The sequence below is a fragment of the Ornithorhynchus anatinus genome, chromosome 15 (assembly GCF_004115215.2).
Source record: "Ornithorhynchus anatinus isolate Pmale09 chromosome 15, mOrnAna1.pri.v4, whole genome shotgun sequence".
Lineage (NCBI taxonomy): Eukaryota > Metazoa > Chordata > Mammalia > Monotremata > Ornithorhynchidae > Ornithorhynchus > Ornithorhynchus anatinus.
In genome coordinates, this window is record NC_041742.1 from 16,953,730 (window position 1) to 16,978,758 (window position 25,029).

The 25,029-nt window shown below is 45.5% G+C and overlaps 2 protein-coding genes and 1 long non-coding RNA gene across 4 annotated transcripts in view; 2 read left to right on the top strand and 1 right to left on the bottom strand.

Moving 5' to 3' along the window:
- MAP3K15 (mitogen-activated protein kinase kinase kinase 15) overlaps nt 1-2,531 on the top strand; it is a 55,422-nt gene extending 52,891 nt beyond the window's left edge. Inside the window, exons 27-30 of the mRNA XM_029079580.1 lie at nt 515-627; nt 1,165-1,271; nt 1,353-1,429; nt 1,994-2,531. Of these exons, the coding sequence (XP_028935413.1) occupies nt 515-627; nt 1,165-1,271; nt 1,353-1,429; nt 1,994-2,075 (379 nt within the window). The 3' untranslated portion in view covers nt 2,076-2,531. The remainder of the gene's footprint in view (nt 1-514; nt 628-1,164; nt 1,272-1,352; nt 1,430-1,993) is intronic.
- Nucleotides 2,532-2,723: 192 nt separating this feature from the next.
- PDHA1 (pyruvate dehydrogenase E1 subunit alpha 1) lies at nt 2,724-16,855 on the bottom strand. Of its 2 annotated transcripts, XM_029079742.2 has the most exons (12): nt 16,741-16,853; nt 12,429-12,443; nt 10,761-10,820; nt 9,382-9,555; nt 8,316-8,442; nt 7,209-7,300; nt 6,498-6,590; nt 5,617-5,772; nt 5,425-5,496; nt 4,944-5,011; nt 3,423-3,531; nt 2,724-3,066 (listed from the first exon to the last, which is right to left on the bottom strand). In XM_029079742.2, the coding sequence occupies exons 1-12, from the start codon at nt 16,795-16,797 to the stop codon at nt 2,902-2,904; spliced, it is 1,188 nt and encodes a 395-aa protein (XP_028935575.1). In that variant the 5' UTR covers nt 16,798-16,853; the 3' UTR covers nt 2,724-2,901. The 2 variants fall into 2 exon arrangements, with proteins under 2 accessions (XP_028935575.1, XP_028935576.1); XM_029079743.2 differs by lacking the exon at nt 12,429-12,443 and having other exon boundaries at nt 16,741-16,855.
- Nucleotides 8,442-21,743, top strand: LOC114816950. Its single transcript, XR_003764767.2, has 2 exons — nt 8,442-8,688; nt 21,297-21,743. It is a non-coding gene; the product is annotated as an uncharacterized LOC114816950 (long non-coding RNA).
- The last annotated feature ends 3,286 nt before the right edge of the window (nt 21,744-25,029 follow it).

Below are 25,029 nucleotides of genomic sequence, written 5' to 3' on the forward strand. Positions count from 1 at the left end.
TCTTTTTGGAAGCTCTTAAATTAGGTCCTAAGCAGGGAAAGAAGTTTCCAGGAAATAGCATTTTCCACATTACCAAGATGGCAGGAAGTGTTGCCCTGTACTTCAGTTTTCAACTCTGTATTTTCTAGTGTGTGTTTCACCGTGGGATCGGCTACTAAGAAAAGAGCTGACCCAAGGGGTGCGATGATGGGAATCCAAAACAGATAAAAACGACTTCCTTCCCTGACCTTCAACATGCCTCTAGAGTGGTACCTGAAAGTTAGAACTGAAATCAAAGCAAGGGGTCCTCAAAATGTTGCACCCTGCATTTCCCCCAGAGCCAAGCTATCCTGCAACTATCCTGCTCTACTATCCCAATCCTGGGTTACCCTGGAAGGGGTGTGGAAAAGCAAAGAACGGATGGGGCAGTCAGTCAGTCAGGACTTGGCTTGTCCTCCGAGCTAGTGAGTGGTCGTTACTCTAGTGCGTGTCATTTCACTTGTACATCTTTCAAGCTGTCACCCTCTCTCCACAGGCTTTTGGAAAACCTAGTTCAAAAAGAAAAAGAGTACCAGACCCTCTTACGACAGACAATAGACCAGAAAAATCAAGAATTATATCTCTTGCAGTTCCACTCTAATTCGACTGGTGAGACATTTTTTCTAATTCTTTGTCTTTCCAAGGTCAGTAATTCAATTTGGAGGTTTGCCCTGTCTCAAGTGACGTTTCTCTCACGATTAGCATATTTGTCCTGCAAAATGGGATTTAAAGGGACTCATCTATCATCTAAAACCTTTATCAGGGCAGAGAAATCAGTAGTAGAAATGGGAGCTTTTGTTAGAAAAGGTTAGAATTGAGAATTAGAAAAGAATTAAATATTCTTACCTTTACCGGAGATAGGTAGGCTTTTTGTGGGGTGTTAAATATGGATCTACTTATTGGGCCTAGTGGATAGAGCACGGACCTAAGAGTCAAAAGGTCATGGGTTCTAGTCCTCCTTCTACCATGTGTCTGCTGTGTGACCTTGGCTAAGTCATTTCACTTCTGGGCCTCAGTTACCTCATCTGTAAAATGGGGATTAAGGCCGTGAGCCCCACATGTGACAGGGACTGTGTCCAACCCCATCAGCTTGCATCTACCCTAGTGCTTAGTACAGTGCCTGCCATCTGTTTATTCTGTTTACAGATGTCCTAAGGACCCAAATACCTCCTTTATCTCACTGCCAAAAAGAGGAGAGCGAGCTCGTAGACTGGTTGGCCAGGCAAGGAGCCGACACCGCTACAATTGAGAAGGTGAGAACACAGCTATCAAATTGCAGTCGCCATGCTCGGTCCCTACGGCGGGGTCTCATGCGTTCCATGTATTTGTTTCAGATTGTAGAAGAGGGTTACACGCTTAATGACGTTCTTAACGACGTCACTAAAGAAGATCTGAGATACCTTAGACTTCGGTAAGAACCTCCTCCATTCCCCAATCGTACACGCCCTCTGCTGCTATAGTCTGAGTGTAAATTAAGAAGACTTTACCTCCTCCCTAATTTACGGACTTCACCTCAGAACATCTTAGGCAACAGAATTATTTTTGTACACCCGAGTCGTGAATCTTTTTCAGGTCACCCCCCCCATCCACTTCTTAGATTAAGGGCACTTTATAGATGGGATAAAAAACAATTTGGCTCCCTCCCTGGTGGTATTGATTGAGCGCTTCCTCTGTGCAGATCACTGTACTAAGCTCTAGGGAGACTATTTTCAAAAAGAGTCTTGATGGCTTTCTTTCATAGCACATGTTTGGAGTCTCATTTCATACGCTTGCAGAATAGCTTAGGTGCTGTGCTTTAATTTTGAAGTTAGGGCTGGATTCTTGTTGCCCTCCTCCACAATAAATCACTGCCCCTCTCCTGACTCTTTAGAGTAGCTATCACCAGAAATAGGATTTCTCGTATGCTAAATGTCTTGCTTTCAAAATGGGTTTGTTTGTTTTCTTCTTACCGGAATATATAACTTGTCTCTCACAGAGGTGGTCTCCTCTGCAGAATTTGGAGTGCAGTCTTAAGATACAGAAATGGATCTACTGTGCCATCGGGAATGGAAGGTTAGGTTTCTAGATCACAGTAGCGAATGACTAAGAAACATTCCACGTTTTTATAATTACACTTTTTGTAATTTTGTATATCTTTTTCTGCTACTTTTGCACAAGGGGAAATGGGAAAAGTGTATTTTCCTATACTCTGACTACTGTTACTGTCTGTGAATCTATAGAAAGGATTGCCAGCCTTAAAAGGAACACTTATAGAAAAACACCCTTGATTTTACAAAGGTAAATGTACGAAATGGATGTAGCCATTATAGAGTTCCTGTGATTTTGTTTTAAATGTAAATTAGATACTCATCTGTTGTAGTTTTTGCACTGGAAATGGAAGCAGAAGTCTCTTTGAGGAATTGCAGTCTGCTTTAAAAAATTATAGAATTATTCTAATAAACACTATGGCCATTGTAAAAACGTGTTTAACTATTCCATCAAATGACATTAAATTATCTAGTACTAATTTAAGAGATCATCAAAGAGAAAGGTAATCATTTTTTTCACAGATTTACATTTGTTAAAAAAAAAATTTCTAGGCTTGAGATGACTTTTTTTATTTTTCACAATCCTTCAGTAATTTAGGTGTCTTTCAAAACAATGTCTGGATGGCTTACAGCACTGCAACACCCCTGCCAGACAGTGGACACAAAAGAGCACATAGCTTTTGAATGCAGCAAAGTATTTATTCAGTTCTCTGACAGCTGACGTACTTTCCCTTTACCAGTTTTATTCCCTGCTAAATAGGAGTGGAGGGCATTTTACATATTCAACCCGTTAAAGTTAACCAAATGTCCCAGGGCGGCCTTACTGTGGGGGGGAGGGTTTGGGTGCCCGCTGCTTCTAGCTTACAGACTTGTACTTGATCCACTGGTTCGGGCCACGAACTTCAAAAGGCGGCTCGCGGGAGTAGATGTGGTAGCCCAGTTCTTCCAGGGGCGGCTCGGGATCCGTTGTGGCAAACTGGGCCGCATCCTCTATCTCCTTCCTTACTTCAACGTCAATCTCCTACGGTCAAGTCGGGAGAGAGATGACACACCGTTTTCTCAAGGCTTAGACTAGATTTTTGCTGGATGCTTGTGCTCTGACACTGGACCGACAGCTAATTTCAGCATCTTTGAGGTGGGTCCGCCTACTGCTGGGTGGACTACTTGTTAAGAAAGAGAATTATTTTATGGGACCAAGAACAAGTTACATTTTCTTTTACAGAGGCCAACCTTTTCCTGCTGCTGCTCAACTGCAGCAGAAATCATAAATCCCTTATTCTGAACAGAACTCCTTTCATCTGAGTGTGTTCCCCCACTCTCCCCCCAGGCCTAACAGACCTGACGCATCACCGACAGTCACTGATGAAAGTTTCCTACCTTCAGCTCTTCAACGGTAGTGAGGTTGTTGTTGACCATCCTATCCTTCAGGAGTGTAATGGGATCGCTCTTACTCCGCACTTCTTGAATCTCTTCCCTAGTTCGGTAACTGTGAGGTAAGGACAGAGAGGAACATAGCTCCAAAAAACCGTGTGGCAACCTGGCAGTACTGGCCCTTAAAACTCATTCATGCGGGGTTCGCAGGCTTAATCCCCATTTTGCAGATTTGCTCATTCAATCGTATTTATTGAGCACTTACTGTGTGCACAGCACTGTACTAAGCGCTTGGGAGAGTACAATATAATAAACAGACACATTCCCTGCCCACAGTGACCTCCAGGCCAACCATGAGGACACTGACGCATAGAAGTTAAGTGATTAGGCTGAGGTCAAACAGCAGAAGACAAATGGCCTGTGCTCTATCCACTAAGCCAGGGTGCTTCTCTCTGCCCTGGTTACCTCATCTGTAAAAAAGGGATTAATACTGTGAACTAATGCTGATTACCTATTAATAGACCCTCAGCGAAAAAAAAATTCCAGGAGGCTCCAGTGCTACTAGTAGGCAATCTTGACTTCAGGTACAGACGGTAAGTACCCGAAAGCTTTCTGAATCTTTCTGGACTCAGACAAATGGCTTTCAATAATTAACATAAGGCCTAGCCCTCAAGAGCTAGTATTATAATCTTGGAGTACAATCAATCAGTGGTATTTACAGAGCATTTTCTGTGTGCAGAGACCGTTTCTAAGTGCTTGGGGCAGTGCAGTACAATAGAACCAGCTACATCCTTTGTAGCATGCACGGCAGGTCAGGACTTGGGATCTGTCATTGGCCTTTTTGGCCACACATTCACCAAAGTGAATCTCATCAGTGGTGTCTTCTTCGCATTACTAAGAATGACTATGTAAATGAGCGTGTGTCTATAACAGTTTTACAGTTTGTTCTCAAAACCCAGTCCCCTTAATCTAGTGCTCCACTAGATAGAGCAACTTCTGTGACTATTTCAATTTTATGTTTTCCCATTGCCACAGGCCTAAACATTTTCTGCCTCCTTTTGAGCCAATGGAGGGTTCTCCCTCTATCCCTTTCTTTACCCCCTCAGAATATTGGTGGTGAATTTCTGATTTCTACCATTTAATGCCAAGGAATTTTACATATGCCATCAAAAAAAAAAGCGTCTTAATAGTACTCTCTCCACCCTTGATTCTGGTTCTGTACTACTGGTTTCTCAAGGTTGCTTTTATATAATATGATTAATGTTCCTGTGGCAGGAAATGTGTTTACCATCTCTGTTTTCCTGTAATCTCCCAAGTATTAGTACAGTGCTCTGCACACGATAAGCGCTCAATCAATACCACTGATTGATACCTTATGGTACCAAAGACTTTGGAATACTAATTTGGACTTGGTTACTTTGATTATTTTAAGATGTTTCTTCCACACTCTTTGGAATATTAAATCTTAAAAATGAAGAACGAGTTTACCCCGTAAAAAAGGCAGACATGGCATCGTCTTTACTATACCTGACTCCAGGGTCACTCATGCTGTGTCCATGGTAACGATAGGTCTGAAGTTCCATCAACATAGGACCCTACAAAAGATGCACTAATGTAATTAAGTGGATTGGAACTGATTTCAAACAGCCTCTGACATAGGCAGATCTTGTCACTCATATGTGCTGGCTCATGCGAAAATGCCCCCTATCCGATTCAATATCTTGTGAAGAAATGTTACTCTAAAAAAACAAGACCTAGGATACGATTTTCTTATTTTGAACCAAGATCCCTGATATATTTCAATAATATCTGTCTCCCCCTGCAGTCTGAAAGCTCTCTGTGAGACGGGGTCGCGTCTACCAACTCTCTGGTATTTTCCCAAGTGCTTAGTACAGTGCTCTGCACACCATAAGCGCTCAATAAATACCTTCATTTGATTAATTATCAGTGCATCAGAAGACAGAAGGAAAGAAATCAAACAATAGGCTTAGCCCTGTGAGCATCTTACCTTTCCAGATCTACAGTGGGCAGCAGCGAACTTTGTTGCTTCACGGACACAGAGAATATCCATACCGTCTACCTGTTATGAGAAGATTCATCTGATTAGTGGAAAAGCCATTACCGTTTCATTTACGGTTTGTCTTTGACACGGATTAGTGTCGAGGCCTTTCAGTGGCCCTATAATGGCCCGTGTCCTCACCCTTATCCCCGGAATGTAATCTCCTCTTTTGTAGTAGTCGGTGCTGGCTGCAGCTCTCTCGACCGACGTGCCCATTCCATAACGGTTGTTCTCGCAGATGAAAATGCATGGCAGTTTCCACAGAGCGGCCATATTGTACGCTTCAAATATCTGACCCTAGAAAGATCATTTGCTCAATGATTACGTTTTTCCGTCATTTTTAATATTATTTGCTCTATCAGAAGGGAATCATCCATTCCTTTGAACTACGCTTTTTGAACAAGGTCAGTTGGCTAAGTGACGAATGAAGCCACACCAAGCCTCTTCTTTAAATAAAACCTTTATTAAATAAAGGTGAATAAAAGGAGGCGGCTATGAACCCGAGGAAGATAGCTACACAGAGGTAAGTATCAATGGTTACATATGGTAAGTCTGATTCCCAACTTCCCCCAGTGATTCCCTGGAAAACAGCGGAGGTATACATCGACTTGGACTTAGCTCGTTATTACAGGGAATAAATAGGAAGCCCTCCTCCTTCCAACAGCTGCAATGAGAGGTAAGATTTGTACAACCCAGAGTTCTTCAGGAAAAGAACCAATGAGAAAGGTTTCGTTTAATTAGTGCGCTGGGCAGGGCCCGTGACTACCACCTCGGTTGTACTGTCCTCTCCCCAGCGCTTAGTTCAGTGTGGTGCACAGAGGAAATGCTCCATAAATTCCATTGACTGACTGGAATGCTGATAACATTAAATGCTGGAATTATGCTCTGTCTGACGAGTCTTCAATAAATCCAACATTTAATCCTCAATGGTACTCTCAATTTAAACAGCACCTAAAGCATATACATACACACACACACAGAGAAACATATATAAAACATATATCTTAGCATACCATACTAACCTGATTAGCAGCACCATCTCCATAGAGAGTCAAACAGACCTCATCTTTGCCATTGTATTTACAGGCCAGGGCAATACCAGCCCCCAGGGGCACCTACAATGAATCACAAACAAGAATGGAAGTTAGGATACATTAAGAAATACTGACAGCCAGAAGAGTTGAAAACGGTTGGGTGAAGGTTTCTGAAATAACTGGCACTGTGAAACTATTGCCACACCAGAATATTCCAGGCTCTGGATGCTGATTGTTCTTTGCCCTTTTCAAATTCTTTAATACTGACACGTTCTAGACTATGGTGTTTAGCATGTACTAAGAACTCAATTCCATGTCTAAACCATCCATAATTATTGCTTAGAACTAGGAAAACTCTCCTTTCTGATAATATATCACGAAAAGGCTTCCTGTGACAGGGAAAAGAAGAAAAAATTTGGCTATCACCAGGATGTAATCTTTCCTTTGGTCTCTTAAAAACATTAAATGGTAAAGCCTCCCAAACTATCTCGACTTGTTCACTTAAGAACTGTTTTGAGGGAGGAGACAGGACTTTAAAATCTAAGGAAAAATCAGTAAACACCCATCAACACAGTCATCAATGACTTATCTGGAGAATGCATGGAGTGGATGGGGGTAGATAACACAACTCGCCATAGTATGATGCAAAGCTAGCTTCCAGCCGTAGGAGGCCCCTTAGTTTCAGACGTAAAAGCATACCTGAGCTCCGACGATGCCATTCCCCCCGTAAAAATTATTGGCGTACATATGCATCGATCCTCCTTTCCCTTTAGCACAGCCGCCTTTTCGACCTAAAAAGAAGGATGCATTAGTCTTAGAATCCCACCTCTCCTAGTAAGAACCAATTCTCTCATATGCCCTCTTGAAAAAGGCTCCTTCTCTTTGCAGTTGTCACTGACCCTCTGGGTTTCATACTAATTCCAAACACAACCCGATTTTCTTTTTGTAGGTTTTTAGTCTGGAGAATTAAGACGGGCAAGAAAATCGGGGAAATGGGCAGCATAGTACCCTGTTCCTAGTCTTCTATAAAAGTGGGACCAAACCCTTCGCTGATTTTTTGGCTGATTTGTTACCCTAGCTTTCCTGCACAAGGACATAAGACAATCCCTAGAGTTTTCTATTTGTCAGATTCCAAAGAAGTAGAAAAATTGAAAAACAAGGCACATGATTAAGAATTAGCATCAGTGATTTTGAGTGAGCACAAGCAGTCTCTTTACTTGAGGAACGGTGAACAGCTCTTACAACTTTTTAATGTGACCAATGTCTCTGCTTCATAACAGTTTTGAATTTATAAAAACACTCATCTCCTTTAAGGCAATAGCTCTGGGGTGATGGCACATAGGAGCTGAGGGCTGATGTGGAATTTAAAAAGTCATAATGGGGAGTTTGGGGGGGAGATTGCGGGGGGCAGGGGGAAAATTTAAATGGGTAGAAGGCCTGAGAGTCTGTCTGATGGCCAGGCAGAATTGCCAGGGAGTGCTGACGCATCCATTTTACTTCTGATGAAATAAACCTCTCCAATTTAAAATAAATATATTCATGTAGCTGTATTACTCGCTTAAAATCAAGTACATAATTGTGGGTCACTTGGGTAAAAAGAGGCTACCAACTGCCCATTCAGAAGGCTTGTTCCACTGACAAAATAGTTTCAATTTAAGACATCAGTTTTCAGGGACCAATTGTGTTGCAAGTCCGACGACTGCCTGCACCTGTGATCGGAAAACCACTAAGACATGCATTTCCTCACTTATCTGTTCCAGGTGGTTGAGATCTGAATTTGATCTCGGGTCCTTTTTCAATGCCAACCTGTCAACTCTGCCAGGATCTCCCGGACAGCCAGCCCACGGGTGTAAGTGTAGCCATGCGCCCGATAGGCGGTGATCACGTGGTCCGTGGGGTTGATCCCCGCCTCAAGCCCAACACAACATGCTTCCTGGATTAGACCAAAAAAAAAAAAGGATCATTAGGTGAGTTGATGTAACAGTCTCATTGATAACAACTGGGTTACTGAAAAGCCAATTTGGGATAATAATACAGGCATGCCTTTGTGCAAATAGTAGAAGAGAGGGGCAGAGCTTAAAACTGGGCTGAAGGAACCAAATCTCTCTCAAGAGAGAAGTGAGAAGAGAACAGAACAGAAGAGAGGAGAAGATCTGGTTTCTTCAGTTATACCAGCAAGGTAAGATTTCCTACTACAACCTAGCTTGCACACCTCCGGCCTCTAACGCCAACCCGTTTACTGCATCTCTGTCTTGGGTATCTTGCCACCCACCTTGCCCATGTCCTCCTCCCCGTTCACATATGACAGACCTTCACTCTCCCCACCTTCTAAGCCATCCTAAAAACCACATCTAGTCCAAGAGCCCTTCCCCAACTAAGCCCTCATTTCCCCTACTCATTCTCCCTCCTCCATTGTCCATGCACCTGGATCTGTACCCTCTAAAACACCTGATACCCACCCTCAGTCCCAAAGCATGTCTGTACTTATCCTTGTATTCCGCCATTTCCCCACTCTGTAATTTAATATCTGTCCCTCTCCCCTAAAATCTAAGCTTCTTGTGACAGGGACGTGCAAACCAAAACTACTTCTATCTTACTCTCTCGCCTGCTAAGTACAGTGCTCTACATAGCAGTAAGCGTTCAGTGAACCCCACTGACTGTGTTGAGTCTTCTTGGTGTTAAAAATATGTACCCCAGTTATACAGTTCAACAACCAGGGATTATCTGGTAACTTTAGGGATGTACATCTTTTTGCTTACAATACTAAAAGAAATATTTCCCTAAATTTTCAGTAGTGCTCACTTCTAATTGTCACACTAACCTAGGTGAAAAACCAAAACTCTCGTTAAGCTTGTCAAAGAACCCCTCTCACCTGTCCGTCATACAGGTGACAGAAGCCACGGATGATCTTCTGCTTATATAACTGGTCTGCCTTTAATTCCATCCGACGGATAGTCTGCATTGTCCTGTAGTATTTGAGCCCCTCCTCTCTGGTGAGCACCGTGGTGACCGGAGGGCCTTCTTCCAAGCGATGAAGATCACATTTCTTGAAACGAGCCAAAATGATTTTTCAATCATTTTCCATCTATTTTAGCTTAAACCCTCTAAATCATCCCCACACTTTAGCAGATGTAGTCACATGATCATAAAACACGAGATGCAGAGAATTAGGAGCGGTACAAGAATTTCCGTTTACCTACACCCATCCTATGATTCCGTTTGGATAAAATAATCTCTTCCTCCTCCTCCTCCTCCTCCTATACCCCACCACCTTCCCTCAATCAGCAGAGTTGGATGCAGAATGCTGGCCTCTTCTCAGCAGTTTCTAATTAAGCTTTCTTTACTTCAGTGTATTTCAGAATGTTGAGTTGTAATTCAGGGCACTTATTGTGAGTTTCTCTCTCGGGTATACAGGAGGAAGCAGCATTATCTGTGACTAGGCAGAGAAAGAAATCGGGCCCTACTGCTACTTCGGCGACACTCTCGACTTTCTGGAAACATAAAACGAGGAGTGTCGATCGGCATTCTTGTCCAAGTGCCAGTCATTAGGGAGAAAAGCTATATATAGTTGAATTCATTGCAAGTTCAGAAATAGGTATTCATACTATTTCAGAATCTACTGATTCACGAGGAGACCCAAAGGGTTTATATCCAAGGATGAAGCTGATGATGTTGGGTTTTTGTTCTTTTGTTTTTAAATAGTATTTGTTAAGCGCTTGTTATGTGCTAGACACGGAACGCCATTTTTTTGACCGAGGAAGGAGAGCCTCATGTAATCCTCACCACTTTCTCTGACACAGCCTGACCCTGCCAGGAATACCTGGCATATGAGAAACAGTGTGGCTTAGTGGAAAGAGCATGGGCTTGGGAGTCAGAGGTCAGGGTTTCTAATTCTGCTCCGTAACTTGTCAGCTGTGTGACTTTGGGTATGTCACTAAACTTCTCCTGCCTCAGTCACCTCATCTGTAAAATGGGGATTAAGACTGTGAGCTCCATGTGGGACAACCTGATAATCTTGTATCTAACCCAGTGCTTAGAAGAGTGCTTGGTAAATAGTAAGTGCTTAATAAGTACCATTATTATTATTATATGACGGTGACAGAGAGGTCCTTCTTCATATAAGGCCTGGAGTTAATGTCCCACTTTTCCCCGCTCCCTTCCCTGGCATGGGTCAGGGTTGGAAAATTTTAAAGAGATGAGATTCTAATATTAAATACCAATAGCCAAGAGCCAAATGAACGACTGCCTTACCTTGATATCAAACGTGGCATCGTTGGCGAAGTTTCGAGATGCTACCAGCACTCTTCCGGCCTTCAAAGAGAGAAAAAGAAAAAAAAGGTTTTAATTTTATAGCAGTCTGTTAAGACCAATTAATGATTAAACTGTCATAGTAAATGTTCATTTCCTCGAGGGCCGACTAACTTGTGAACCACCCCAATAACTTTCTTCTCTTGTTCCTTCCTGCTGCCGCTCACCCCTTGGCCATTTCACTTCGTTTGTTCCTCTACAAGAGGGGTGACCAGGAGGAGACAGGGAGAAAGGAGGTTAAGAGGTTAAAGCTATCAGTCACTTTTGCCACTATTCTTCTACAAGATTTGGTCTTGGAGGAGGTTGAAGCAATAGGTAAAATAAGAGTTTGGATCATTCAAAGGATTCCGGTGGCCTTCACCTTTCCCTTTCATCGCTAACTCTAGGAATGGCCGTAACTTATTTCCGGGCAGAAAATTAATTTGCTCTGTAGTTGATTCAAGTTTATTCTCAAGTCGTTTGTGTTCTCATAATTGGTTAGTTTATTTTTACTATGACGTATGATTGCATAACAGTAAACGAAAGTGAGAGTCAGAAGGAAGTGAATGCAATGATACTGAATAATAACTGCATGGCACTCGTTTCTTGTTTACCGGGCAGGTTAGAAGGTAACACACTTCACTTCTGGGGTGACTAGCCCCAGCCTGGCAGGGGAGAGAGGATTTTTGGGACCTTATCTCAGCAAGCCAGATTTACTAATTGGCCCTTCATATAAGTGGCAGTCAAGGAGGCTGAAAGGAGAGACAGGCCAATATAACTGCCTGCCTCTCCTTTCAGATAAATGGGGATTTATCTGAGTTTTGCTTCCTAATCTCGCAGGAGGAAACAGGAAGGAAGAAGACCCTTCAGGAGAAGCAGCATGGCCAAGTGGAAAGAGCAGGGACCTGAGAGTCAGAGGGCCTGGGCTCTAATCTGGCTCTGCCAGTTACCTGCTGTCTAACACTGGGCAAGTCACTTAACTTCTCTGTGCCTCAGTTTCCTCATCTATAAAATGGAGATAGAATACCTGTTCTCCTTCTTACTTAAAGCCCAATGAGGGACAGGGACTGTGTCCTACCTGATTAACTTGCATCTCCCTCAGTGCTCACTTCCCACCTACAACTTATTCTAATGTCTGTCCCTCTCTAGGCTGTATTTCTTAATTATCTCTTAATTTTCAAATAGTTTTGCCTATATTTGTTTATTGCCTTATACACAAATCATTTATGATTTTATGATTTTTTTCAACCTTTTAAAATTATTACTGATGCTATCCCGCAACGGCAGGAGATGCTCAAAGAGAGGTTCTGTGGTTTTCAAACAGCTACATTCACAATATTTTTATAATCTGAGGTTGTTTTAAAAAAAGCATCTAGTAATAGTTTTATTACTTGTCTCAGAGTTTAGAGAAGCTTTTGTTATTGCCTACATTCATTTTAGTCTTTTTTAATGAGTGATTCTATAGAAAGCTTACAACTGCAAAGTAATTCTTTCTAGAAAACATGTTTGTGCTTTACAGCTATTTAAAAAAAATTACTGGAAAGTAAAACAAGTAGGAGAAAATATAGATGGCTTACAGCCGTTTTAAAAATCTGTTAGATGAGAATAACTTTTGAAAAATGAATACCTTACCTCAATAGCAGCTCCCTAGTGTAAGCGGAAATGGGGAGAGATAGTACAGTTAAACACAACTATTTCACACACAAAAACAATTTAACCCAATGAGTTGAAAGGATATTAAAAAACCTTCCATATTGGCAAATAGAGCATTAAGAATTCTCAGCTTCTTAGAGTGAAAAAATAATCCTATTAAAAAGAAAAATAGAAAGTCCCACTTGAAACCTCATAAAAACTTCAGAATGACCCCTTTCAAAACACCCTCACTAGAGAAATACTTAATTCTTAATTTAATCCTGAGTTTCACTTTAATGTTGATGACATTCCTAAAATGGCAAATGCTAATTTCTTTTGACTACTTGATGAATGGCAACTGCTTGGGTGTAGCACCAGATAAAACCCCAGAGCTCAATTCTAAAGTCCTGAGGGAAAATTCAAGCAAAGGTAATGACTGTCAGCAGTTATCTTGGGCTACAAAGAAAGAAAAGGCTGACATTCTGAGTAGGGCATTTAAAGGCTCCGCCATTTGTCTGTTGTGTGACCTTGGGCAGGTTCATTAATTCCCCTGGGCCTCAACTACCTCATCTGGAAAATGAGGATTAAAACTGTGAGCTCTATGCGGCAGGGACCGTGTCCAACTTGATTATCTTGTATCTTCGCTGGCATTTACTACAGTGACTGGCACACGGTAACCACTTAACAGTGCTTAATCACTCAAATCAGCTCTTCCACTCTGATCCTCTACAACCCAGCCCAGATTCTTTGCTTCACATCTACCTATCGATGGCATTTATTGAGCACTTTTAAAAAATGGTATTTGCTTACTAAGTGCCAAGCACTGTACCGTTTTGGGTAGGAACAAGTTTGGACACGGTCGGTGTCCCCCATGGGACTTACTCTCAAACCCCAATTTACCAATGATATAACTGAGGCACAAAGAAGTTAACTGACCTACCCAAGGTCACACAGCAGACACCACGTGTAGAACCGTGAACTAAGCACTTGGGAGAGTACAAAGCAAGAGAAATAGTAGACACAGTCCAGCGCTTAGAACAGTGCCAGCGCTTGCAACAGTGCTTGGCATCTAGTAAGTGCTTAAATACCATCATTATTTCCTGCCCACAAGCAGGGTGGCCTAGTGGAAAGAGCATGGGCCGGGAATTCTGAGGCCTTAATCCAATAACTTCTCCTCCCCAGCCTTGATTAGTGAATCGGCCTTCTTGCTGACCTCCCTTGCCTACTGCCTCTCCCCACTTAGGTCCATACTTAACTCTGCGGTCCGGATCATTTTCTCCACCACCGTTAAGGACGTGTCTCCCCACTGCTTGAGAACCTCCCATCCACCTCCGCACCCTCTTACCTCACCTCGCTACTCTACGCCAAGCCAGCCCACACACTTGGCTCCTCTAATGCCAACCTTCTCACTGTCCCTCCATCTCCTTTATCTCGCCATTGACCTCTTGCCACCTCCTGCCTCTGGCCTGGAAGGCCCTCCCTCTTCCTATCTGACACTTATTTCCCCCACTTCTAAGCCTTATTGAAGGTCCACCTTCTCCAAGAAGCCTTCCCTAAGCCCCCTTTCCTCTTCCTCCACTCCCTGCAGTGTTACCCTGACTCGTTCCCTTTATTCATCCCCACTCCCAGTCGCGCAGCACCCAAGTACATATCCACAATTTATTCATTTATATGAAGGTCTGTCCCTCTCTAGACTGTAAACTCGCTGTGGTTGGGGTCCGTGTCTACCAACTCTGTTGCGCTGTACTCTCCCAAAAGCTTAGTACAGTGCTCTGCATATAGTAAGCGCTCAATAAGAACACTGACGGATCACTTTTCCCTAAAAAAAATATCCTTCCCTCTTCAATCTCTACCGTCTTCGGGTCTCTACCTTTGCCAACTAAGTTTTTCCCATGTCGAGGGGAGAGGGAGAGGTGACCTGCGGGGAGAGGTGGCCTGGGGATGCATGTTCATAGCTATAAATTGTATGTATAGTATAATACATATAAATAGGTTTATTTATTGATATTAATGTCTGTCTCCCCATCTTGACTATACAGTTGTTGTGGGCAGGGATCACGTCGAGCAACTCTGTTGTACTTTCTTCTCCCACGCACTTGACACAGGGCTGTTCACACAGTAAGCATGCAAATGCCATTTCTGATGACTATGATGATGGGGAGCACTGCACAGATCTAAGCCCCGCTCCGCCACATCTGCTGGGTCACCTCACATCTCTGGGCCTCAGTTACCTCACCTGTAAAATGGGGATTAAGCCTCTGAACCCCATGTGGGACAGGAACTGTGTCCAACACGATTTGTTTGTAATAATCAAAATAATAATGACCGTGGTATTTAAGCGCGTACTATGTGCCAGGAACTGTATCCACCCCAGTGCTTAGTATAGTGCCTGGCACATGGGAAGCACTTAATACCATTACTACTGTCTAGGGGTAGAAAGCCTTTTTTATTCATTCAATAGAATTTATTGAGCGCTTACTATGTGCAGAGCAGTGACTTATCCCAGGTCACACAGCAGGCAAGAGGCGGAGCTGGGATTAGAACCCATGACCTTCTGGGAAAGCAGCATGGCCCAGTGGATAGTGCATGGGCTGGGAGTCGGAAGGTCACGGGTTCTAATCCCAATTCCACTTGTCTGCTGCGTGACCTTGGGCAAGTCAATCCATTCTTCTGCCTCTCAGTTCCCTCCTCTGTAAAATGGAGATTGACAATGTGAGCCCCGTGTCGGCAAAGTGCCGATTTGCTTGTATCCACCCCAGGGCCGACAACAGTGCCTGGCACATAGGCTTTTAATTCCACTATTACTATTATTTTTTCTGACTCTCAGGCCCAGGCTCTAACCCAGTGGGTCATGCTGTTTCTCAAGCCAACAGTAAAGAGCCCCATTCCCCACCCTGGATAAATAACACCGGCCGACGGGCTGGGAGCCTGCAGGACAGGGCCCGACGGGGTCGGTTTTCTTCATTCATTCGTATTTACTGAGCGCTCTCTCTGTGCAGAGCACTGAACTAAGCGCTTGGAAAGAACAAAGCAGCAATAGAGACAATTCCTGCCCACAACGGGCCTTCCTTCCCTTCCCTTTCTTCCTTCTGAAGGGGCACGGCTGAGCGGGGAGAGCCCTGGCTGGGGAGTCAGGGGTTGTGGGTTCTAATCCCCACTCCGCCCCTTGTCCGCCGAGTGACCTTGAGCAAGCGTTTCTAATTATCTTGATGCTACCGATGCCTGTCCACTTGTTTTGTCTGTCTTCCCCCCTCTAGATCGCGAGCACCTTGCTGGGCAGGGATGGTCTCTATTCTTTCCATCGTATTTTTGGAGTGCTTACCATGTGCGGAGCACTGCGCTAATCTCTTGGAATCTACGATACGGCAAGAGGTAGAGATAATCGCTGCCCAGGAACGGGCTCTCTCTGTGGCCGAATCGTACATTCCAAGCGCTCAGTCCAGTGCCCGGCCCATGGTAAGCGCTCAATAAATACGACTGAATGAATGAATTCTCTGGGCCTCTTCATCTGGAAATGGCCGAATCGTACCTTCCAAGCGCTTAGTCCACTGCTCCTAACACAGTCAGCGCCCACTAAATACGATCGAATGAATGGATTCTTGGGCCTCCGTCCCCTCCTCTGTAAATGGCCGAATCGTACCTTCCAAGCGCTTAGTCCAGTGCTCCGCACTCAGTAGGCGCTCACTTAAATACGACAGAATGAACGAATGGATTCTCTGGGCCTCAGTCCCCCCCCCCCCCCTGCAAATGGGCGAATCGTAAATGGCAGGGACTGTCCCTATCTGTTGCCGACTTGTTCATTCCAAGCGTTTAGTACAGTGCTCTGCACATAGTAAGCGCTCAATAAATACTATTGAATGAATGAATACATGCCAAGCGCTTGACCCGAGGCTCGGCACACAACGAGCGATCACTCAATACGACTGAGTAAATTGTCTGGGCCTCAGTGAGCTCCTCTGTCAAATGGGGATGACGTGTGAGCCCCACGTGGGACAACCTTCCCATCCGGTGTCCGCCCCTTCCCCGCTCCAGCGCTTAGAACAGTGCTCGGCACCGAGTGATGGCTTAGCACAAAGAGTAGGGTGATGACGGCGACTGCCTCCCGGGCGGCCGTGCCCTTGTCCGGGTGCCCTTGGCGGGGCGGGGCGGTCGGGGCCGGTCGGGGCCGGTCGGGGCCGGTCCCGGGCTGCCCACTTCCGGCCTGGGGGGGGTCGGGAGGCCAACGTCCGCGGGCTGGGGGCGCCCGGCCGGGGCGGGAGAAGGGGGCTCCCCGCCATCGCCCATCGCCCGCCGCCCGCCGCGCCGTCCCTACCGGAGTGTGTGCGGCGCCGGGCAGCAGACGGCTGAGCGCGGCCAGCATCTTCCGCATCGAGCGAGCGGCCGCCGCTCCTTACGGCGCCTCGTCGCTCTCCTTCAACGCCGCCGCCGCCGCTGCCGCCTCGCTCCCCAACAACCCCCACCGGTGACGTCACCGCCCAAGCTGCTGCGCAGGCGCCGCAACCCCGCCCCGCGCGCTCCGCCTTCAGTCATTCATTCATCCCTTCGCTGGCTCGCTCGCTCGCTCACTCACCCATACGATCGTTTTTATTCAGCCCCTACCGTGTGCTCAGCACTGGGCTAAGCGTTTGGAAAGTACAATTTGGCAACACATATTCATCCCTCGCCCCCCCTCCCTTCTTCTCCGCCTCCTCTCCTCCTCTTCTTCCCCCCCCTTATTTTCCTTCCCCTCCCTTCTTCTTCCTTCCTTCTTATCCTTCCCCTTCCTCTTCCCCTTCCATCTTCTCCTTCCCTCCTCCTTCCTTCTCCTTTGCTCTTCCTTCCTTCCCCTTCCCTCCTCCTTCCCCTTCCTTCCTCCTTCTTCCTTCTCCTTCCTTCTCTCCCCTCCCCTTCCTTCTTCTCCTTCCCTTCCTCCCTTTTTCTCCTTCCCCTCCTTCCTCTTTTCCCTTCCTCCCTTTTTCTCCTTCCCCTCCTTCCTCTTTTCCCTTCCTCCCTTTTTCTCCTTCCCCTCCTTCCTCTTTTCCCTTCCTCCCTTTTTCTCCTTCCCCTTTCCTCCTTCCTTCTTCTCCTTCCCCTTCCCTTCTCCTTCTTTCCCCTTCCCTTCCCTTCCCCTTCCCTTCCCTTCTCCTTCCTTCATCCCCTCTCCTCCTCCCTCTCTGTTCCCCACCACCCCCTCTTTCTCCTTTTCTCACTTGTCTGCCCCTCCTCCTCCTTCCCCCTTTCTTCCCCTCCTTCTCTCTGGCACACACTTTCTCTTCCCCCGGGCCCACGTTCTGCCATCGCCTCAGCATCTTGGCGCCTCCCCACTCCCCACCACGGGGAACGGAAAGGGGTCTGAGGTGGAAGCTCTGTGTTTTTCACATTTTACCTCTCTGAGAATAGTAGCATTATTATTACGGTTTTTAAGTGGTTATTATGTGCCATACACTGTGCTAAGCACTGGGGAGGATAAAAGCCAGTGGGTTTGGACCCAATCCCTGCCCCACGTGGGGCTCACCATCTCAATCCCCATTTTTCCAGAGGAGGTAACTGAGACACCAAGAAGTGAAGAGACTTGCCCGAGGTCACACAGCAGGCAAGTGGCAGAGACAGGTAGCCTGGGACCTTGGGCAAGTCACTTCACTTCTCTTGGCCTCAGCTTCCTGCACCAGAGAAACAGAGTGGATATTCATTCATTCATTCAATAGTATTTATTGAGTGCTTACGATGTGCAGAGCACTTTACTAAGCGCTCGGAATGGACAAATCGGTAACAGAGACAGTTCCTGCCCTTTGATGGGCTTACAGTCTAAACGGGGGAGACAGACGGACAAAAACAATAGCAATAAATAGAATCACGGGGATGAACATCTCATTAAAACAATAGCAAATAAATAGAATCAAGGTGATGTACATCTCATTAACAAGATAAATAGGGTATGAAAATCTATACAGTTGAGCGGACGAGTACAGTACTGAGGGGAGGGGAAGGGAGAGGGGGAGGAACAGAGGGAAAGGGGGGAAAAGAGGGCTTAGCTGAGGGGAGGTGAAGGGGGGGGTAGAGGGAGCAGAGGGAGCAGAGGGAAAAGGGGGAGCTCAGTCTGGGAAGGCCTCTTGGAGGAGGTGAGCTCTAAGTAGGGTTTTGAAGAGGGGAAGAGAATTAGTTTGGCGGAGGTGAGGAAGGAGGGCATTCCGGGACCGTGGGAGGACGTGGCCCAGGGGTCGACGGCGGGATAGGCGAGAACAGGGGACGGTGAGGAGGTGAGCGGCGGAGGAGCGGAGCGTGCGGGGTGGGCGGTAGAAAGAGAGAAGGGAGGAGAGGTAGGAGGGGGCAAGGGGATGGAGAGCCTCGAAGCCTAGAGTGAGAAGTTTTTGTTTCGTGCGGAGGTCGATAGGCAACCACTGGAGGTGTTTAAGAAGGGGAGTGACATGCCCAGAGTGTTTCTGCAGGAAGATGAGCTGGGCAGCGGTGTGAAGAATAGACTGGAGCGGGGAGAGACAGGAGGAAGGGAGATCAGAGAGAAGGCTGACACAATAATCTAGCCGGGATATAACGAGAGCCCGTAACGGTAAGATAGCCGTTTGGGTGGAGAGGAAAGGGCGGATCTTGGCGATAGTATAAAGGTGAGACCGACAGGTTTTAGTGACGGATCAGATGTATGGGGTGAACGAGAGAGCCGAGTCAAAGATGACACCGAGGTTGCGGGCATGAGAGACGGAAAGGTTGGTCGTACCATCCACGGAGATAGGGAAGTCAGGAAGAGGACAGGGCTTGGGAAGGAAGATGAGGAGCTCAGTTTTGGCCATGTTGAGTTTTAGGTGGTGGGCAGACATCCAGGTAGAGACGTCTTGGAGGCAGGAGGAGATATGAGCCCGAAGGAAGGGGGCGAGGACAGGGGCAGAGATGTACATCTGTGTGTCATCTGCAGAGATGATAGTTGAAGCCGTGAGAGCGGATGAGTTCACCGAGGGACTGAGTGTGTATGGAGAACAGAAGAGGGCCAAGAACTGACCCTTGAGGAACCCCAACAGTTAGAGGGTGGGAGGGGGAGGAGGAGCCCGCAAAGGAGACCGAGAATGACCGACCAGAGAGATAAGAGGAGAACCAGGAGAGGATGGAGTCCGTGAAGCCAAGGTGAGATAAGGTATGGAGGAGAAGGGGATGGTCAACAGAGGTTGGGCCTGGAAGTGAGGAGAATCTGGGTTCTAATCCCACCTCTGCCACTTGTCTTCTGTGTATTTTGGGTAAGTCACTTAACTTCTCTGGGCCTCAGTTCCTTTGTCTGTAAAATGGGGATGAAGAGCGTGAGCCCCGTGTGCGACCTGGACTGTGTCCAAACTGATTAGCTGGTATCTACCCCAAGCCTTAGAACAGTGCTTGGCACATAGTAAGTGCTTAACAAATACCTTGCATTCATTCGATCCTGTTTATTAAGCACTTACGTGTGCAGAGCTTTGAACTAAGTGCTTGATCAAGGAACAGTTATTATTACTAATTCTAAAAAAGCATAGAGTGATGATTTGATACCCATTCTCCCTCCCATTTAGATTGTGAGCCCCATTTGGGAGAAAGACTGTGTCCAACCTATTTACTTGATCATAACAGTAATAATAATAGCCATATCTGAGCACTTACCTGTGTGCAGAGCACTATACTAAGCCCTTGGAAGGGTACAATATAACAGTATAATAGACATGTTTCCTGCCCACAATGAGCTTACAGTCTAGAGGGGGAGACAGAAGTTAATATAAACAAATTACAAATATGTAGCTATGTGCTATGGGCCCCGGAGGGAGGATGAATAAAGGGAGCAAGTCAGGGTGATGCAGAAGGAAGTTGAAAAGGAGAAAAAGGCTAAGTCGGGGAAGGCATTTTGGAGGAGATATGTGCCTTCAAAAAGGCTCTGAAGAGGGGGCGGGTAATTGAATTTGGATATGAGGAGGGAGGGCGATCCAGGGCAGAGGCAGGATGTGGGCGAGAGGGCGGCGGCGGGACAGGTGAAATCGAGGTAGAGTGAGAAGGTTGGCATTAGAGGAGCCAAGTGAGTGGGCTGGATTATAGTAGGGGAGTAGCGAGGTGAAGTAGGAGCTGGTAAAGGGATTGACTGCTTTAAAACCAATGCTGAGGAGTTCTGTTTGTTCTGGAGGTTCTTGAGGATGGCCTGACTGTATATGTAGAAAAATGATCCGGGCAGCAGAGTATGGACTGGAGTGGGGAGAGGTGGGTGGCAGGGAGGTCTGCAAGGAGGCTGATAGAAATATTCTCTGTGTTCAAAAGGAACAAAATTTATTTCTGCCTATTATCGCTTTGAAAAGATGATGCACTGTAATTTGCCCATCTTACTGTCTTTTTGTCTTCTGGAATGCAAGTCTAAAGTCCCCAGTGAAAAAGCACAAAAACATTACACCCCCTTTCTCACCCCTCTCCTCCTCCCCACCACACCTCCCCGGCCCCTATCTCCTCTGTCCCTTAATTAGCAAGAATTAAGTAAAAGGCTCCCTCTAGTTAGGATGTTCTAACCAGTTGAATGGAGGCCATTCATAGTTGGAATGGAACTTCTTGTAAGTAGGAAATAGGACACAAATCTCTTTTTATAGTTCTCAAAAACTACACATTATTAATAAATAATATTTGTTAAGTGCTTACTATGTGCCAAGCACTGTTCTAAGCACTGGGGTAGATACAAGGTAAGCAGGTGGTCCCACATGGGGCTAACAGTCTTAACTTCCATTTTACAGATGAAGTAACTGAGGCACAGAGAAGTTGAGTGACTTGCCCAAAGTCACACAGCAGGCAAGTGGCGGAGTTGGGATTAGAGGTACTTAATAAGTGTTATGACTCTTATTTCCAAATGGTATGTAAATTTTGGGGCAACTTCTGCTTGTTTCTCAGATTTGCCACATAAATGAAGGAAAGACAGACTTATATGGCTCTGGATAGAAGGCACCAAACTTCCAGCGGTTGGAGATTTAGAAGAAACCTTGCTAATCAAAGCTTTCTACATTTTGCAAGAGAAGAGTGTGGGTCTGGCGGGATCTTGAAGAATATCAGAGCCTCCTGTACTTTGCATCAGCTCAGACCCCTGTGACTAAGGGAGTCCACCCTAGCGAGCTCACCTTTGGAAAGTGGTCGCAGGTGGCTAGTGTTAAGGATCTTGGCCTGGCCTTGAAGTGCCTTCAAAAATGTCAGCCAAAGAAAAGTCATTGTTGGCAAAGGAGCTTCCCCAGTTCTTTGCTTCTCTCAGCTTGTATTGAATGCATTGTAAGTAGTAACCTTTATTTTATGTGATGAGGACAGAATTGTTTACCATCCTATAAATCAATTCTTTTTAAGTGCTTATTGAGTGCAGAGTTTGGGAGCGTAGACTATAAGAAGAATTTGCCAAGGTCTTAAGAAATCTTCAAGTTGTTTTTTCGAATCTTCAAACCTTTATCTTATATTCTCCCTGCTCGGGTCTGAATAATTTTCAGAGGTGGGTAATAAATAACAGTGATATTTACTGAGCACTTTTTGCGGGGAGAGGCTAAGTGCTTGGGAGAGTACTGTATGAAAGAGTTGGTAAAGTTGTAATTATCACTGAGGTACCAAGCTTAAAATACCCAAGCCATTGTCAGCAGCAGTCCCCCAACAAACACAAATTCCCGTTAAAAAAAAAAATGAGTCCTGAGAAGCAGAGTATCACAGTATGCTCCGTTATACCAAATGCTGTTAAAGGTGCTAATCTTTCACTTTGTGGCAGTGAAATGCGTTGGGAATTTTTAAGGCAGGGTGTGGGTTAAGGGGACTAACAGGCCAGAGATTTAACATTTGGGACCTTTTGGAGTCTGACTGGTGTTTTTAGTACAGCAGCTGAGAGGGTGAAAGGGTTTTCTCCCTTCATCTTTTAGAAAATAGGTGTGTGTAAGTGTGTGTGTGTGTGTGTGTGTGTGTGTATGTGTGTTGGGACAAAGAAGGGCAACACTGTCGCCCAAAGACCGCACAGTTGAAATAGCCTGAGAGAGAGACTTATTTAAAAGAGAAGGGAATGGATAGATAGAGGCAGCATGAAACAAAGGGGAAGCAGTGTGGCCTAGTAGAAAGGAAAAATGATGGACCTTTAAGTCAGAGGACCTGGGTTCTAATCCTGGCTCTGCCACTTGCTTGCTTTGTGTCCTTGGACAAGTCACAACTTCTCTGCGCCAGTTTCCTCTCCTGTAAAAGGCTTCAATACCTGTTCTCCCTCCTACTTGGACCATGAGCCTTATTATGTGAGGCAGGGACAGTGTTTGACCTGATTAAGGTGTATCTACCCCAGCATTTAGAACAGCGCTTGGCACATAGTAAGGGCTTAACAAATACCGTTAAAAATAAAAGTAAATCGGGGAAAGTGAGAGGCCTTTCTGTGAGTTCATCCATGTCTCTGGCCACCTAGAAACTCAACCTTAATTCCCCTCTGACCAAAAGCTCATCCATTAAACTACTAAAATAGCCACTAACCAATTTGCTTTTTCCAGGCCATGGCCTTCTTTAAGCACCTTTAATGCCACCCTTCTGCCGCACTAAAATCTGATGACATTTCCATCCCTCACACTTCCAGGGGGAATGAATTCTGTATGTTTGCCACTCAATGGGAAGTAATTTCTCCTCATTTCTCATTTTTAATTTACCACCAGTGTAATCACTGAGAAATGCTGACCGAATGCCTAGTGTGTGGAGAGCACTGTGTTAAAAGCTTGGGCGAGTACAATAGAGGTAGTAGATGTGATCCCTGTCCTCAAGAAATTTACAATCTGGAATTCTCATCTTGTCAAATTCATATCAAAGGATCTCCAACCCTGATCAACTTGGATGCTCTTCTTTGAACCTTCCTTGTTATCATCATCATCAATAGTATTTTTTGGGTACTTATTGTGAGCAGAGCGCTGTAGTAAGCCCTTGGGAAAGTACAATGAGGCAGAGTTAGCGGACGTGTTTTCTGCCCACAATGAGCTTCCATTCTAGAAGGGGAGACGGACATCAATAAAAATCATTGATAACATATAACTTAAAGATCTGTACATAAGTGCTGTGGAGTTGAGGGTGGGGTGAATATCAAAAGCCCAAAGGTCACAGATTCAAGTGCATAGATGATGCTGAAATGAAGGAGGGGAGGGGAAAAGAAGGTTTAATCAGGAAAGGCTTCTTGGAAGAGGTGTGATCTAAATAATTCCCAGAAAGTGGTAGTGGCGGTCTACAGAAGGAGAGAAAATTCCAGCCTCCACGGAGGATGTGGAAAGGGGTCGGTGGTGAGATTGATGAACCTGGGCACTTTATATTCTTCCAGACCGTAAGCTTGTTATGGGCAGGGAACATATCTATCTATATTGTACTCTCACAAGCGCTTAGTACAGTGCCTTGCATTCAGAAAGTGCTCAGTAAATGCAATCGTCAAGACACAACTGCTTTACTGTATGTGCTCCCGGCGTGAGCATACTAGAGTGTTGGTCGAACGGTGACCGATGTCTTTTGTCTTTTCATGCCCTTCTTCATGTGTTTTGTTGATCTTTTTGGCTGCTGCTATGCATCAGAGAAGCAGGACAGTGTATAATGGATAGAGCCCGGGCCTGGGAGTCTGAAGGTCACGGGTTCTAATCCCAGTTCTGCCGCTCATCTGCTGTGTGAATTTTGGCGAGTCACTTAACTTGTCTGGGCCTCAGTTCCCTCATCTGTAAATTGGGGATTGAGACTCTGTGCCCCACATGGGACAGCTACTGTGTCCAACCGCATTTGCTTGTGTCCATCCCAGCGCTTAGCACAGTGCCTGACACACGGTACATTATGATACTTGTTAAGTGCTTAGACTGTGTGTCAGGCACTGTGCTAAGCGCTTAACAAGTGCCATAATCAGAGAGATGCTTTAAGGGGTCAGTCAATTTCTGAGTCGTGATTTGCAGCTCGCTGTGGGCAGGGAATGTGTCTGTTTGTTGTTGCATTCTCCCAAGCGCTTAGTACAGTATCTTGCACACTCTAAGCACTCAATAAATACAACCGAATGTTTGTAATCGGGTTCTTCTCTGAACAGAAAATGGTCCGTTTTTGTTAGCACCACAAGAGGGAGGAAGAGGCAAATAGAAGAATAAGGAGTGGAGTCATTACAAATATATTAGTTTTGAGCTGCCAGATTTTGCTTCTAGTGCCTGTACCAACGTTAAGCATCACGTTTTCCTGAAAGGGGGTTTTCTGCCTCAGGGTGGACAATCATCTGAAGGCGTGTTGGGTATGGCCTGAATTAAAGAACTGGAGAATTACGTTGTTTGTTGGATTGCGATCCTGTCGGGTGTAGGTTGGTTTTGTTTTGTGTTTTGGCCTCCTGGAAAAGGTATTTTGGCCAGTAGGTGCGCTTAGTAAACCTAAAATAATCAGATGGAGAAGCAGCCTGGCCTAGTTGATAGAACACGGGCCTGAGAATCTGAAGGACCTGAGTTCATATCCCGGCTCCTCCACGTCATTGATCCATTCCTTCAGTGGTATTTGTTGAATGCAGCTCTGTGGAAAGAGTCCGGGCTTGGGAGTCAGAGGTCAGGGGTTCTAACCCCGACTCTGCCGCTTGTCAGCTGTGTGACTTTGGGCAAGTTACTTAACTTCTCTGTGCCTCAGTTATCTCAAC

Bases quoted from the DNA above. Each gene is read 5' to 3' on its own strand.
- PDHA1 (XM_029079742.2), bottom strand. From the start codon at position 16,797: ATGCGGAAGATGCTGGCCGCGCTCAGCCGTCTGCTGCCCGGCGCCGCA. The intron at 5,497-5,616 runs GTGAGGACACGG...TTCTCATAACAG, and splicing joins ATTACATTCCGGGGATAAGG to GTAGACGGTATGGATATTCT. The intron at 5,012-5,424 runs GTAAGATGCTCA...CATCTTTTGTAG, and splicing joins CCCACTGTAGATCTGGAAAG to GGTCCTATGTTGATGGAACT.